This window comes from Salmo trutta, unplaced genomic scaffold (assembly GCF_901001165.1).
Source record: "Salmo trutta unplaced genomic scaffold, fSalTru1.1, whole genome shotgun sequence".
In the NCBI taxonomy this organism is placed as follows: domain Eukaryota; kingdom Metazoa; phylum Chordata; class Actinopteri; order Salmoniformes; family Salmonidae; genus Salmo; species Salmo trutta.
Genome location: NW_021822554.1, coordinates 511,930 through 528,127, shown reverse-complemented (window position 1 = coordinate 528,127; position 16,198 = coordinate 511,930). Strand labels below are relative to the sequence as shown.

Below are 16,198 nucleotides of genomic sequence, written 5' to 3'. Positions count from 1 at the left end.
AAATCTCTTTCTGCATGGATTTATCTCACAAGATAACGGACACAAGCGAATTATTTCATAAAATTTAAATGACAAATATCTCAACTGTTATGCATTGAGGGGGTGTACATAGAAATCTAAGACGAAAATTAGTGTGTTATTACAAGGCCAATGAGCTCGACTTTTATTCTGAAATGGACACCCCGATGGCGTTCTCTGGTTCTCTGTCCTCAGGCATGCGCAGTTAGCAGAAGTCGCCAACCGTTATCGACGTTCGAGGGTCTCCACGGCAATCTGTCCAGCCAGCTCCTTCAGGCCTTGGTACCCGCGTTTTACTCGTAGTGGGTGAAAATAAAGTTGTTTGAGGATATTGGCGCAGAAAACCTCACACAACTTGAATATTTTTTCCAATTACACAAGGTTTGTTTTCTTGATATCTATCTAGTTAGCTACACTCATTCATTCTTCCCTGACTCTCTGTGTGCGTGACAACTGCAACACATTTTGTTCGTTTAGCGTAGCCATTAGCTGGCTAACTTAGCTTTCTAACGTAATGCATTTTTCTCAGACAGGCCGTTTGCTCAGAATGGAAATATGTTTACATTTGGCACGTTAGGCTTTATGAATATGCCTGAAATGTCGCTGCATTTAGTAACCACATAGCTAGCTATTGATAACGCTCTGCTAGCCCGCTAATTCGCGCCACACACGGACGGGGTTGCAGGAGATAGCGAGGGACGTCCGGTGAACTGTCGCGAAAAACGTTAGTTAACTGACGTTACCTAGTTTGTTATTTAACTTTGCTTGTGCAGTAACGTTAGTTAATGCCAAATATTGCCGACACTCCATATATATATATATATATATATATATCTCTCTGAAATAACTTGCTTCCTATAAAAAGACGTGACAGAAATATGATGAAAGATAGCTTGCTGATGTGATGTCTTGATAATGCGCTTAGCCTGACAGAATGTTCTAGTAGGAGTAGCTACAGTGGTCCTAGCTAACAGTCCTGGCTGTGTGGAGGTTTGTGGACACTTCTGGTCGGCAGCTGTAGGTTAATGTTGGTGCTGTCTCTCGGGGCATATGGGCATCCCCTAGGGAACTGTAGTCTGCCTGAGGGACAGTGGCTCCTTGCTTTGTTGGCGACCCACATCCACCTCCCCCAAACGTTTCATCAATCAGCTCGACGTTGTTTACTCCAGCCCCGAGGGCCATTGATTTAGAAAATACTCTATCAAGCCATATTCAACCTTTACTCAATTGTAGCTGGCAATCTTATTGGTTCAACATGATGAAATGCTTGTCTAGGTATAATCTGAAAAGTGTCCTGGTCGGTGACAAGTCAATATTTTGCAAGTCATTGAAATGCAGAAAACCATTTTCCCATGGATTCACGAGTAATTGTATTTCATGGTAAAATCTTTGAAACCTGATTTAGGGTGTCTGTTTTTTAACATTCAGAAATATATTTTTATTGGAAAAAGCAGAGCCATGTATAATCTTTCTCTTGTGAAAGCCACCCATTTCCTTGCATTCGGCCAAATTGCATTACGTGACAAAACCTTATTTTGTTTTTAGAAAATATTCGTAGATGGAAAGATAGTGTCTGGAAAAGTACCTTTGAAATCAGAAGTGTATTAACCTTATTCCTGACCTCTTTCTTTGCTTTTCTCTCTCTTGGTCCGTCTTCCTCAAATCCTCCATTTACACCCTTACTTCACGCGTTCTCCATCCCCACTGTCACGCCTTCTTCTCCCTCTCTCACCCCCCCCACCCACTCCATTCCCCCTCCTCTCACAATGTCCGTCCCAACCCCTCACCTCTCCTCCCACCTTTCCACCCCCTCACCCTCTCCATTACCACTCTCTCCTCCCTTCCCCCTACCATCCATCTCCACGTCTCTCTCCAGATGAAGCTGTGGTGGGGCTGGGCGTGTGTGCTGCTCCTCTCCCTCCTGGCTCTCTCTGTGGCTGAAGCTCAGGATGACCTGGAGATGGAGGAAGCTATGGTGGAAGACATGGTAGAAGATAGGGAAGACTCAGCAGAGATAGAGGGAGAGGTGGAGATGGAAGGGGAGGCGGAAGGGGAGAAGGGAACCGATGCCAACGTCTCCTTCCAGGTCAGTCAAGGGTCAAAGGTCACCCAATAGGAAGTAGGATGACCTAGGTGGGGACATTTGAGATGGCACCCTTCTCCCTATGTAGTGTACCACGTGTGTGGGGCCTGGTCAGAAGTCGTGCAATATCTTGGAAATAGGGTGCCATTTTGGATGCATGCCTGGTGTTTTTTTTACACCCTCCAGTGTATCTACCCTTTTGAGTTTGAAACCCTAATCATTTGCCTATTATTTTTGTGTACCCGTAGCTAGTTAAACCCTAACTACAATCTCACTGTCATAACCCCAATTTTAGCCGGGGCCTTCAGGAAATCATGTCAGTAAATGTGTACTAAGCTGAGTCCCGATTCTCCAGCCTTCTGGGTTTTACAGTGACAGAAAATCCACCCAGCCGATTATTTAAATCCATGATGGGTAGTGTGAAGTGTACACTTCTGGAAAAGGGTGAAGAATCTGGACCTATCCCTACATTATATATCCCTCAGTTTGTGTTATATTTCACACACAAAGTAACCCCTCTGCCCCATTGGCTGAAAAACATAGGTGACCTACAAGACTCCTGTTCCCATCGGAGAGGTGTACTTCTCAGAGACCTTTGACGACGGTTCACTGGACAGGTGGCAGGTGTCAAAGACAATGAAGGAAGATGCAGACGATGAAATTGCTAAATATGATGGTAAGAAACAGACCATTTTTGCCCCCCACTCTACACTCTCCACTTGTGTGTGTTTTATGGGCACGCACATGTGTCTTTTTGCCAGTGTGTCTGAGAGACGACCCTGTTTCTTCAACCACCACTGTTAAGTTCATGTTTTAAGTATCCCTGTATTTCTGTTGTTACGGCGCTGTCACTCTGTTATTAGTACTGCTGGGCAGTAGTCTCTCTGTTGATGGACCTGGCCTGAGTGCAATGGCAACCATGTATTGTGGAAATAAGGTTTAGTAAACGTTGTTCAACTGGAACCTAGTCGTTGTGGCATTTTGAGTTCACCACCGGACCCCTCTCTATGATGGTAAGAGCCAGACAGTATTTGCCCCCACTCTACACTCTCCACTTGTATGGGCACTCGCGTGTCTTTTTGCCAGTGTGTCAGTGAGAGACGACCCTGTTTCTTCTACTACTTGACCCCTCTCTCCTCTCCTGACCCCTCTCTCCTCTCCTGACCCCTCTCTCCTCTCCTGACCCCTCTCTCCTCTCCTGACCCCACTCTCCTCTCCTGACCCCTCTCTCCTCTCCTGACCCCACTCTCCTCTCCTGACCCCTCTCTCCTCTCCTGACCCCTCTCTCCTCTCCTGACCCCTCTCTCCTCTCCTGACCCCTCTCTCCTCTCCTGACCCCACTCTCCTCTCCTGACCCCTCTCTCCTCTCCTGACCCCACTCTCCTCTCCTGACCCCTCTCTCCTCTCCTGACCCCTCTCTCCTCTCCTGACCCCACTCTCCTCTCCTGACCCCTCTCTCCTCTCCTGACCCCACTCTCCTCTCCTGACCCCTCTCTCCTCTCCTGACCCCACTCTCCTCTCCTGACCCCTCTCTCCTCTCCAGGTAAGTGGTCTGTGGAGCAGCTGAAGGAGAATAAAGTACCAGGAGACATGGGTCTGGTTCTTAAGTCCCGGGCCAAACATCACGCCATCGCCTCCCTGTTGGACAGACCCTTCCTCTTCCGGGACGACGCCCTAGTCGTACAGTGAGTTTGACCTCTTTTTGTTTTGTGTATAAAAGTGCATTTTCAAAATTATCTTTTGAGTGCACTTGAGGATAATTCATATTAACCGCTGAACTTTTAGAGAAACCTGTGTGCGTTTACCTTAGGTATGAGGTGAACTTCCAGGATGGTATAGACTGTGGTGGAGCCTACATCAAACTGCTGTCAGACGAAGATGACCTCGATCTGGTACGTTGGTGTTATTACTGTAATCTGATCTATGATGTTGGTTAGTCTAGTCCCAGATCTGTTGGTGTTATTACTGTAATCTGATCTATGATGTTGGTTAGTCTAGTCCTAGATCTGTTGGTGTTATTACTGTAATCTGATCTATGATGTTGGTTAGTCTAGTCCCAGATCTGTTGGTGTTATTACTGTAATCTGATCTATGATGTTGGTTAGTCTAGTCCCAGATCTGTTGGTGTTATTACTGTAATCTGATCTATGATGTTGGTTAGTCTAGTCCCAGATCTGTTGGTGTTATTACTATAATCTGATCTATGATGTTGGTTAGTCTAGTCTCAGATCTGTTGGTGTTATTACTGTAATCTGATCTATGATGTTGGTTAGTCTAGTCCCAGATCTTTTGGTGTTATTACTATAATCTGATCTATGATGTTGGTTAGTCTAGTCCCAGATCTGTTGGTGTTATTACTATAATCTGATCTATGATGTTGGTTAGTCTAGTCCCAGATCTGTTGGTGTTATTACTGTAATCTGATCTATGATGTTGGTTAGTCTAGTCCCAGATCTGTTGGTGTTATTACTATAATCTGATCTATGATGTTGGTTAGTCTAGTCTCAGATCTGTTGGTGTTATTACTATAATCTGATCTATGATGTTGGTTAGTCTAGTCTCAGATCTGTTGGTGTTATTACTGTAATCTGATCTATGATGTTGGTTAGTCTAGTCCCAGATCTGTTGGTGTTATTATTATAATCTGATCTATGATGTTGGTTAGTCTAGTCTCAGATCTGTTGGTGTTATTACTGTAATCTGATCTATGATGTTGGTTAGTCTAGTTCCAGATCTGTTGGTGTTATTACTGTAATCTGATCTATGATGTTGGTTAGTCTAGTCCCAGATCTGTTGGTACTTGACTTTGGCCTGGCTCCCACTTCTAAAGTTAACTCTCTCTATTTATATGCCTCCGTAATGCTGTACTTGGCTTTTCGGCTCGCCCAAGGATTTCAATGGCAGAAAAATCCCCTGGTTTCAACATGACTTCCAGCTCTAACATTGCCTAGTATAGTCTCAGTATAGCTGACTGTAACGCTGTACCTTACTGTTGTGGTGTTCTAGGAGCAGTTTAATGACCGTACCTCCTACACCATCATGTTTGGTCCTGATAAGTGTGGAGAGGACTACAAGCTGCACTTCATCTTCCGCCACAGGAGCCCTCTGAACAACGACCTGGAGGAGAAACACGCCAAGAGGGCCGATGTCGACCTGAAGAAGTTCTACACCGACAAGAAGACTCATCTCTACACACTGGGTAGGAGAGGAGGTGGGGGTTGGGGGAAGAGGGGGTAGGGGAGAGAGAGGAGGTGGGGGGGAGAGGAGGGGGTAGGGGAGAGAGGGAGAGGAGGGGGTAGGGGGGAGAGAGAGAGGAGGTGGGGGGGAGGGGATGCGAGGAATGGTGGAAAGACAATGACAGAGAGCAACCCAGCTCTACGTGTCTGCTGGTTTGTGACCCACTGACTCCGACCCCGGTTAGAGGGGAACCCTTCAACCCAACAGTTGACACACACAGGAATTTTCATTTATATACACTGGAGATGAACATGGGGATGGTGGTGGTTCTGTAAGGGACAGAAACAGAGGTAATGAGTACACACATACTGAATAAATACACCAAGTCACAGAGCAGAAATACATGGCTGAGGACTGTATAGATTACATTACAAACTGGGTGGATGGAGCCCTGAATGCTGATTGGCTGACAGCCGTGGTATATCAGACCGTATACAACGGGTATGACAAAACATGTTTTTACTGCTCTAATTACGTTGGTAACCAGTTTTTAATAGCAATAAGGAACCTCAGGGGTTTATGGTATATGGGAAATATACCATGGCTAAGGGCTGTGTCCAGGCGCTCTGCTGTGGTATATTGGCCATATAACACACCCCCTCTGGCCTTATTGCTGAATTACACCACACAGTGAACTCAGAGGACAATAGTAGTAACTGACTATGAAGACCCACATGCACAAGTCTCGCAACTCACTTTGGGAACACACACCATCCCATATTCAGAAACGAGTCCAGTTGTTGATGGGCAGAGACAGATGTTACTACCTGATGGAGACTGACAGTATTGTAGAGACAGAGATGTTACTACCTGATGGAGACTGACAGTATTGTAGAGACAGATGTTACTACCTGATGGAGACTGACAGTATTGTAGAGACAGAGATGTTACTACCTGATGGAGACTGACAGTATTGTAGAGACAGATGTTACTACCTGATGGAGACTGACAGTATTGTAGAGACAGATGTTACTACCTGATGGAGACTGACAGTATTGTAGAGACAGAGATGTTACTACCTGATGGAGACTGACAGTATTGTAGAGACAGATGTTACTACCTGATGGAGACTGACAGTATTGTAGAGACAGATGTTACTACCTGATGGAGACTGACAGTATTGTAGAGACAGATGTTACTACCTGATGGAGACTGACAGTATTGTAGAGACAGATGTTACTGCCTGATGGAGACTGACAGTATTGTAGAGACAGATGTTACTACCTGATGGAGACTGACAGTATTGTAGAGACAGATGTTACTACCTGATGGAGACTGACAGTATTGTAGAGACAGATGTTACTACCTGATGGAGACTGACAGTATTGTAGAGACAGAGATGTTACTACCTGATGGAGACTGACAGTATTGTAGAGACAGATGTTACTGCCTGATGGAGACTGACAGTATTGTAGAGACAGATGTTACTACCTGATGGAGACTGACAGTATTGTAGAGACAGATGTTACTACCTGATGGAGACTGACAGTATTGTAGAGACAGATGTTACTACCTGATGGAGACTGACAGTATTGTAGAGACAGATGTTACTACCTGATGGAGACTGACAGTATTGTAGAGACAGATGTTACTACCTGATGGAGACTGACAGTATTGTAGAGACAGAGATGTTACTACCTGATGGAGACTGACAGTATTGTAGAGACAGAGATGTTACTACCTGATGGAGACTGACAGTATTGTCTGACCTGCAGAGACAAAGGGATGGGCAAATGTACGGCCCCCTACCAACCTCCGTAGCAGGACACAGGTCAGAGAGTTTGAGAGGCAGGTTCATGGTTCGGTGGTGGGGGATGGGGACTGGACCTCAGGGTTGTGCTGATAACACTCACCAGAAGGGAATTTGTAACAGACACATTGAGATAAGAGACGATGTATCTGTCCAGGACAAGTTACTCTCTTTTCTGAACTCATGTAACTGTCTGTTTCTCTCTCTCCCCTCCCGCTCTCTCTCCCCTCCCTCCTCTCTCTCCTCCCTCCCGCTCTCTCCCCCCTCCCGCTCTCTCCCCCCTCCCGCTCTCTCTCCCCTCCCGCTCTCTCTCACCTCCCGCTCTCTCTCCCCTCCCGCTCTCTCTCCCCTCCCGCTCTCTCCCCCCCTCCTCTTCCCCCCCCCCCCCCATACAGTCCTGAACCCAGACAACAGCTATGAGATCCTGGTAGACCAGAGCAGTGTTAGTCGTGGCTCTCTGCTTCATGATGTGGTTCCTCCTGTTAACCCCACCAAGGAGATAGATGATCCCACTGACTCTAAAGCTGAAGATTGGGACGAGAGGGCCAAGATACCAGACCCAGAGGCTGTCAAACCTGACGACTGGTGGGTTCAACTTCAACACCACTTTTTGGGAATGTTTTTGGGGGAGTCGTGACTAAAAGAAAACCAGGTATTGGCAGGCATGACTGAGGAGAGGGTCTAGTTCTGAAGGATTTGTGCTTATATTATAAAACAGACAATCTTTAAGGACTATAGATATAAAGCGTCTATTAAAGCTGTATTATATGGCTTTAGTAGGCGACCCGACCAAATTCATATAGAAATGTGAGTTTACACTCCGTCGTCAGTTTATTAGGTACACCATCCCATTCAAGAAAATGTTTCGCTCCTACAGACAATGAGTCACGTGGCGTGAGGAATGTTTTCCTGGCACACGTTAGGTCCCTTGATACCAATTGAGCAATGGTTTAATGCCCCGAAGAATTCAGGCTTATCTGGAGGCAAAGGGGGTCCGACCCAGTATTAGATGGGTGTACCTAATAAACTGGCCGCTGAGTGTAGATCTGTCATTGGAAGGAAGTCTGATGAGGGGTAGATATGTTCTATATGTGCCATTTCTATGCTTCCTGCCCTTAAGTTGAGTTTTTTTCAACTTTTGACTTTTTGTACACCAGCTGTCAGAGGTTTAGATGGTACAATGATTCTCTACATTTGTTTTGTCACAAACTGAAAATTAGGCAAAACTATTGTGATTTTTTTTGCAGCCATGTAAAGGTGTTTGCGATTTCTACATATTATGCCTCTAGGGGTAATATTGAGCAACATGCTTGGTTTTTATGCCAAACCATTTGGCATCTTGTGTTCCAGGGATGAGGAGGCTCCGGCTAAGATCCAGGACCCTGATGCTGTGAAGCCAGAGGGATGGCTGGACGACGAGCCTGAGTTTGTAGCCGACCCCGCCGCCAATAAACCAGACGACTGGTAAACACACCGTACACACACACACACCGTACACACACACACACCGTACACACACACACACACACACCGTACACACACACACACACACACCGTACACACACACACACACACACCGTACACACACACACACACACACACCGTACACACACACACACACACACCGTACACACACACACACACACACCGTACACACACACACACCGTACACACACACACACACACACCGTACACACACACACACACACCGTACACACACACACACACACCGTACACACACACACACACACCGTACACACACACACACCGTACACACACACACACACACACACCGTACACACACACACACACACATCAATAAAAACGGTTGTTTTGGGAACTCCACTTTTTCTGTCTTTCTCTCCTCTCTCACCATCTCTCACCATCTCGCTCTCCTTTATCACCATCTCTCTCTCTCCTCTCTCACCATCTCTCACCATCTCGCTCTCCTTTATCACCATCTCTCTCTCTCCTCTCTCACCATCTCTCACCATCTCGCTCTCCTTTATCACCATCTCTCCTCTCTCACCATCTCGCTCTCCTTTATCACCATCTCTCTCTCTCCTCTCTCACCATCTCTCTCTCTCTCCTCTCTCACCATCTCTCACCATCTCGCTCTCCTTTATCACCATCTCTCTCTCTCCTCTCTCACCATCTCTCTCTCTCCTCTCTCACCATCTCTCACCATCTCGCTCTCCTTTATCACCATCTCTCTCTCTCCTCTCTCACCATCTCTCTCTCTCTCCTCTCTCACCATCTCTCTCTCTCTCCTCTCTCACCATCTCGCTCTCCTCTCTCACCATCTCGCTCTCCTTTATCACCATCTCTCTCTCCTCTCTCACCATCTCTCTCTCTCCTCTCTCACCATCTCTCTCTCTCTCCTCTCTCACCATCTCTCTCTCTCTCCTCTCTCACCATCTCTCTCTCCTCTCTCACCATCTCTCTCTCCTTTATCACCATCTCTCTCTCTCTCCTCTCTCACCATCTCTCTCTCCTTTATCACCATCTCTCTCTCCTCTCTCACCATCTCTCTCTCCTCTCTCACCATCTCTCTCTCCTCTCTCACCATCTCTCTCTCTCTCCTCTCACCATCTCTCTCTCCTCTCTCACCATCTCTCTCCTCTCACCATCTCTCTCTCTCTCTCTCCTCTCTCACCATCTCTCTCTCCTCTCTCACCATCTCTCTCTCCTCTCTCTCACCATCTCTCTCTCTCTCCTCTCACCATCTCTCTCTCTCTCTCTCTCCTCTCTCACCATCTCTCTCTCTCTCTCTCCTCTCTCACCATCTCTCTCTCCTCTCTCACCATCTCTCTCTCCTCTCTCTCACCATCTCTCACCATCTCTCTCTCCTCTCTCACCATCTCTCTCTCTCTCCTCTCTCACCATCTCTCTCTCCTCTCTCACCATCTCTCTCTCCTCTCTCACCATCTCTCTCTCCTCTCTCACCATCTCTCTCTCTCTCCTCTCTCACCATCTCTCTCTCCTCTCTCTCACCATCTCTCTCTCCATCTCTCACCATCTCTCTCTCCTCTCTCACCATATCTCTCTCCTCTCTCACCATCTCTCTCCTTTATCTCTCTGTAGGGATGAGGAGATGGATGGGGAGTGGGAGGCCCCTCAGGTTCCTAACCCAGTGTGTGAGACAGCCCCTGGATGTGGGCAGTGGAAACCCCCTACCATCAACAACCCTCAGTACAAGGGCAAGTGGAAGGCCCCTCTGGTGGACAACCCCCATTACCAGGTAACATAATCCTTTCCTGAAGGCACATGTTTCATTAGGTTATTGTTGGTCTATAGGCCTGAGATCCCTGTCTTATTGTTGGTCTATAAGGCTGAGATACCTGTCTTATTGTTGGTCTATAAGGCTGAGATACCTGTCTTATTGTTGGTCTATAAGGCTGAGATACCTGTCTTATTGTTGGTCTATAGGCCTGAGATACCTGTCTTATTGTTGGTCTATAAGGCTGAGATACCTGTCTTATTGTTGGTCTATAAGGCTGAGATACCTGTCTTATTGTTGGTCTATAAGGCTGAGATACCTGTCTTATTGTTGGTCTATAGGCCTGAGATCCCTGTCTTATTGTCGGTCTGTAGGCCTGAGATCCCTGTCTTATTGTTGGTCTATAAGGCTGAGATCCCTGTCTTATTGTTGGTCTATAAGGCTGAGATCCCTGTCTTATTGTTGGTCTATAAGGCTGAGATACCTGTCTTATTGTTGGTCTATAGGCCTGAGATCCCTGTCTTATTGTTGGTCTATAGGCCTGAGATCCCTGTCTTATTGTTGGTCTATAGGCCTGAGATCCCTGTCTTATTGTTGGTCTATAGGCCTGAGATCCCTGTCTTATTGTTGGTCTATAAGCCTGAGATCCCTGTCTTATTGTTGGTCTATAAGCCTGAGATCCCTGTCTTATTGTTGGTCTGTAAGGCTGATATTCAGAGCTGAGATCCCTGTCTTATTATTGGTCTGTAAGGCTGATATTCAGAGCTTCACCCAAATGTACATGACATTACATGACAATCTGCATGCACAGATCTCAAGTCAGAATGCCACTCTGAGTACATCGCTACTGAGTGACTTGTTCCTTTCATATCCTGTTATCCAATCTGAAGCCCCTTTCCCCTCCCAGGGTGTGTGGACACTAAAGCATCTCTTCTACTGTAACATTTGACCTCTCCTCTCCCCTCCCAGGGTGTGTGGACACTAAAGCATCTCTTCTACTGTAACATTTGACCTCTCCTCTCCCCTCCCAGGGTGTGTGGACACTAAAGCATCTCTTCTACTGTAACATTTGACCTCTCCTCTCCCAGGGTGTGTGGAGCCCGCGTAAGATCCAGAACCCGGACTACTTTGAGGACCTGGCTCCGTTCCAGATGACGTCGTTCAGAGCCGTGGGGCTGGAGCTCTGGTCTATGACGTCAGAGATCTACTTCGATAACTTCATCATCACTTCATATAAAGAGGTTGCTGATCGCTGGGCTGGAGACAGCTGGGGACTCAAGAAACTGGTGGCTAGTGCCAACGAGGTGTGTATGACACACACACACACACACACACACACACACACACACACACACACACACACACACACACACACACACGTAGATAGACTCAGCAAAAAAAGAAACGTCCCTTTTTCAGGACCCTGTCTTTCAAAGATAATTCATAAAAATCCAAATAACTTCACAGATCTTCATTGTAAAGGGTTTAAACTCTGTTTCCCATGCTTGTTCAATGAACCATAAACAATTAATGAACATGCACCTATGGAACGGTCGTTAAGACACTAACAGACTTACAGACGGTAGGCAATTAAGGTCACAGTTATGAAAACGTAGGACACTAAAGAGGCCTTTCTACTGACTCTGAAAAACACTAAAAGAAAAATGCCCAGGGTCCCTGCTCATCTGTGTGAACGTGCCTTAGGCATGCTGCACGGAGGCATGAGGACTGCAGATGTGGCCAGAGCAATAAATTGCAATGTCCGTACTGTGAGATGCCTAAGCGCTACAGGGAGACAGGACGGACAGCTGATCGTACTCGCAGTGGCAGACCAGGTGTAACAACACCTGCACAGGAACGGTACATGCAAACATCACACCTGTGGGACAGGTACAGGATGGCAACAACAACTGTCCGAGTTACACCAGGAACGCACAATCCCTCCATCAGTGCTCAGACTGTCCGCAATAGGCTGAGAGAGGCTGGACTGAGGGCTTGTAGGCCTGTTGTAAGGCAGGTCCTCACCAGACATCACCAGCAACAACATTGCCTATGGGCACAAACCCACCGTCGCTGGACCAGACAGGACTGGCAAAAAGTGCTCTTCACTGACGAGTCACGGTTTTGTCTCACCAGGGGTGATGGTCGGATTTGCGGTTATCGTCGAAGGAATGAGCGTTACACCGAGGCCTGTACTCTGGAGTGGGATCGATTTGGAGGTGGAGGGTCCGTCATGGTCTGGGGCGGTGTGTCACAGCATCATCGGACTGAGCTTGTTGTCATTGCAGGCAATCTCAGCGCTGTGCGTTACAGGGAAGACATCATCCTCCCTCATGTGGTACCCTTCCTGCAGGCTCATCCTGACATGACCCTCCAGCATGACAATGCCACCAGCCATACTGCTCGTTCTGTGTGTGATTTCCTGCAAGACAGGAATGTCAGTGTTCTGACATGGCCAGCGAAGAGCCCGGATCTCAATCCCATTCAGCACGTCTGGGACCTGTTGGATCAGAGGGTGAGGGCTAGTGCCATTCTCCCCAGAAATGTCTGGTAACTTGCAGGTGCCTTGGTGGAAGAGTGGGGTAACATCTCACAGCAAGAACTGGCAAATCTGGTGCAGGCAGTCCATGAGGAGGAGATGCACTGCAGTACTTAATGCAGCTGGTGGCCACACCAGATACTCACTGTTACTTTTGATTTTGACCCCCCTTTGTTCAGGGACACATTATTCCATTTCTGTTAGTCACATGTCTGTGGAACTTGTTCAGTTTAAGTCTGTTGTTGAATCTTATGTTCATACAAATATTTACACATATTAAATTTGCTGAAAATAAACACAGTTGACAGTGAGAGGAAGTTTTGTTTTTTTGCTGAGTTTACAAACATGCAGAACACAGACACACTTTTTATATATTTCCTCACTGAATGTTCATTCACACACAGTTATATTTGCTTAATATCCCCCCCCCCAGCCGGGTGTGTTTTCCCAGTTGACCATGGCAGCAGAGGAGAGACCGTGGCTCTGGGTGGTCTACATACTGACTGTTGGTCTGCCCATAGGACTGACTGTGTTATTCTGCTGGCCCAAGGTAACACACCAACACTACGGACTTGTGGTGTTTCCTGCTCTGTCTGTGTGTTTGGTATTCAATTCATCTTGTCATTTTCACTATACAGCCAAACAACACTCCTATATATTTTGTTCTTTGCAATTTTAAGAGGCTATTTATCTATCTAACCACCAGCTCATTGTCTGACTCTCTCTCTCCCTCTGACTCCTCTTTCTCTGATTCTCTCTCTGACTCTCTCTTTCCTACAGAAGTCAGATGATGACTATGTGTACAAGAAGGTGGACCCGCCTAAACCCGATGTAGAAGAGGAGGAAGAGGATGATGATGAAGAGGAGGAGGAAGAAGAGGAGAAGGGAGACCAAGCAGCTGAGGCCAAAGCTACTGAGAGTCCAACACCTGCAGGTCAGAGAGAAGACATGAGATCTCTCTCGCCTTCTCTCCATTCCCACTCTTCCTCCCTCTTCCTCCCCCTCTCTCTCCTCACTTGTTCTCTCTTCCAGATTCTCTTTTCCTTAGTTAATATTTCCTCTCATTCTCCTTTTCTCTTTCAGAAGCGAAGAAAGAGAAGGAGGAGGAGGAGACTGGGGCAGCTGGAGGGGACAGTGTAGAAGATGAAGAGGAAGATGATGAGGAGGAGGAGGACGAAGGAGAGGAGGAAGAAGAGACCAAGTCCAATGAGGCAGCATCGGATGATGTCAGTGCTGAGGTACTCTGTTAGTTTTCTGAAAGATCAAAATGTCCTCTACAATACTCAGTTACACATTTGACCCTCTGAAACTCTGGCTTCACCCTAATTATCTCTTCTTCCTCCAAGTGTGCACTTGTTCACTTCCCTTCACTGAAATGACTGGTGTAAGAAATATGGTGGAAACTCCCACGAGAACATGCCTCCACCAATCCAATGCTTTCATATTTGTAGGAAGTAGTGAACAAGTGCACACTTCAGAAGAAAGTAGACATTGGGACACCTTGTCTTTCATTCATCCCTTCTTTTTCATCCCTCCTTTCCAAGCAGAAGGAGGAGGCAGACGAGGGGGGCCACAGCGTTGGCGACGGACACAAACAGTCCGTGAGGAAGAGGAGGGTACGGAAAGACTGAAGACCAACGACGACAAATGAAGCCTTCTCTCTCTCCTCCTCTCTCTCATCTCTGCATGCCCTCTGGTGGTCCTAGTGACCAAGATACTACCCCTCCTCCTCCATCAGTCGATTGACAACCATCCCCCTTTCCTTCTCATCTTCCTTTGTTCTCTCTATCCGTTACGCCTCTCTCTAAGGCCATCAAGGCTACCCTGACCCCCCCAACCCTCCTTTCTTCCAAAATGAATACTATGCCCCCTCATCTTCTTCCTCCTTCCCCCCATCATCTTCATCAGCTGCAACTTTCTAACCCCCCCCCCCCCTTCAGCTTCCAGTCTTCCTGACTATAGTTCCTAGTTCTGGTTTATTGTTGCCATTTGTTAAGCTTCAGAAGTATTTTTTTATTCAAACTAAAGTTAAAAGGCAGCTCTCTCTGGCTTATGTCTCAAATGACACCCTATTCCCTGAAATAGAGCTTTGGTCAAAGTAGTGCACTACATGGGGGGGAAACAAGGTGTTCAAAAGTAGTGCACTACATGGGGAATAGGGTGGTGAGAGAGAGTGAAGACCTCTATAGCCATGTTACTGTGTTGCTGCTGTGTTTCTCCAGCCTGGTCTCAGATCTGGTTGTAGTTGGAGTCAATTCCTCTGACTATTATTGTGACAATATTTGGCTCTAAAATACAAACTGTACATCCCAAATGGCACCCTGTTCCCGTTATATTGAACTACCCTATGGGCCCTGGTCAAAAGTAGTGCACTATATTGGGAATAGGGTGCCGTTTGGGACTTACATATACAGATCTGGGACCAGTCTTAGTAGAGAGACAGACAGAAGGATATTTTAGGACAATAAGGCGCCTTACGTCAGGTTTAAGAAGGTTATACATCTACTTTAGATTGATAGTGTTTGTTTTTCATTAACTTATAAAAGGAAGTTCATAATATAATGTCAGTTCTTTGTGTTATTTAGTTTTTTACTAAATTATATGGATTTAAAACAGGATTGAAAATCGGCACTGATAAAAATGTATCTATTTATTCATTCTCGTTTGAAACTTCTCCCTCTTGTTCATTTTAAGGCTAAATTTAAAACATAAGAAAATATTACAATGCCGTTTTTTTGTCTTCAGTGAATTGAAATTTTAGGATGTTTAAAAATATATATATCTAATAATAATTTGTAGTTAGTTTTACCACTGTTTTGCTTATTGTGAGCCTACGTCAGAACAAACAAGTTGTTTGCCCAAAGTCGGCATAAAACCCTCTATTCCCAAATATCCCAACTCCGGTTCCGGAATCAATTACAAACAATTCCGTCTTGTATGGAAAGAGATGTGCAGATTTCTGCTTTTGTTTGTTCTGTTTTCTCTCCAGCTTTTTCTAGTAAATGTTTTCTGTTCTCGTCCGACAACCAGGCATATTTCCCTGTTTTCAATAAGTTGCAAATTGTACATTGCTCTTGGAAAATTAAATATTTAATACAAAAACAGTCTTACTAGTTAGTAGTAGTTGTACTTGTTGTACGCCTGGTCCCAGATCTGTTTGTGGTCTTGTCCCATTTCTGTCATTGTGAAGGAGTTGGTATAACACTATCAAACAGACTGGCTATCGGGCTAACTTGTCATGGTACAGTTTCATTTCCATGAAAGGTGCTGAGTCATGTGTATGATTAACTATGACTAGTGTTGTACTAGGCTGCTCCACTCTTGGGGCCAAACAGAATTCACCTAAGTAGT

General features: G+C 46.1%; 1 protein-coding gene across 2 annotated transcripts; it reads left to right on the top strand.

The window, feature by feature from the left end:
* The first annotated feature begins 224 nt into the window (after positions 1-224).
* Positions 225-15,952, top strand: LOC115182610 (calnexin). Of its 2 annotated transcripts, none has more exons than XM_029744152.1 (14): positions 225-399; positions 1,895-2,104; positions 2,645-2,777; positions 3,645-3,786; positions 3,912-3,993; positions 5,108-5,300; positions 7,484-7,673; positions 8,439-8,552; positions 10,173-10,329; positions 11,397-11,612; positions 13,281-13,397; positions 13,628-13,781; positions 13,931-14,085; positions 14,392-15,952. In XM_029744152.1, exons 2-14 carry the CDS (start codon positions 1,895-1,897, stop codon positions 14,476-14,478), a joined length of 1,950 nt encoding a protein of 649 aa, XP_029600012.1. In that variant the 5' UTR covers positions 225-399; the 3' UTR covers positions 14,479-15,952. The 2 variants fall into 2 exon arrangements, with proteins under 2 accessions (XP_029600012.1, XP_029600013.1); XM_029744153.1 differs by having other exon boundaries at positions 226-399; positions 14,395-15,952.
* The last annotated feature ends 246 nt before the right edge of the window (positions 15,953-16,198 follow it).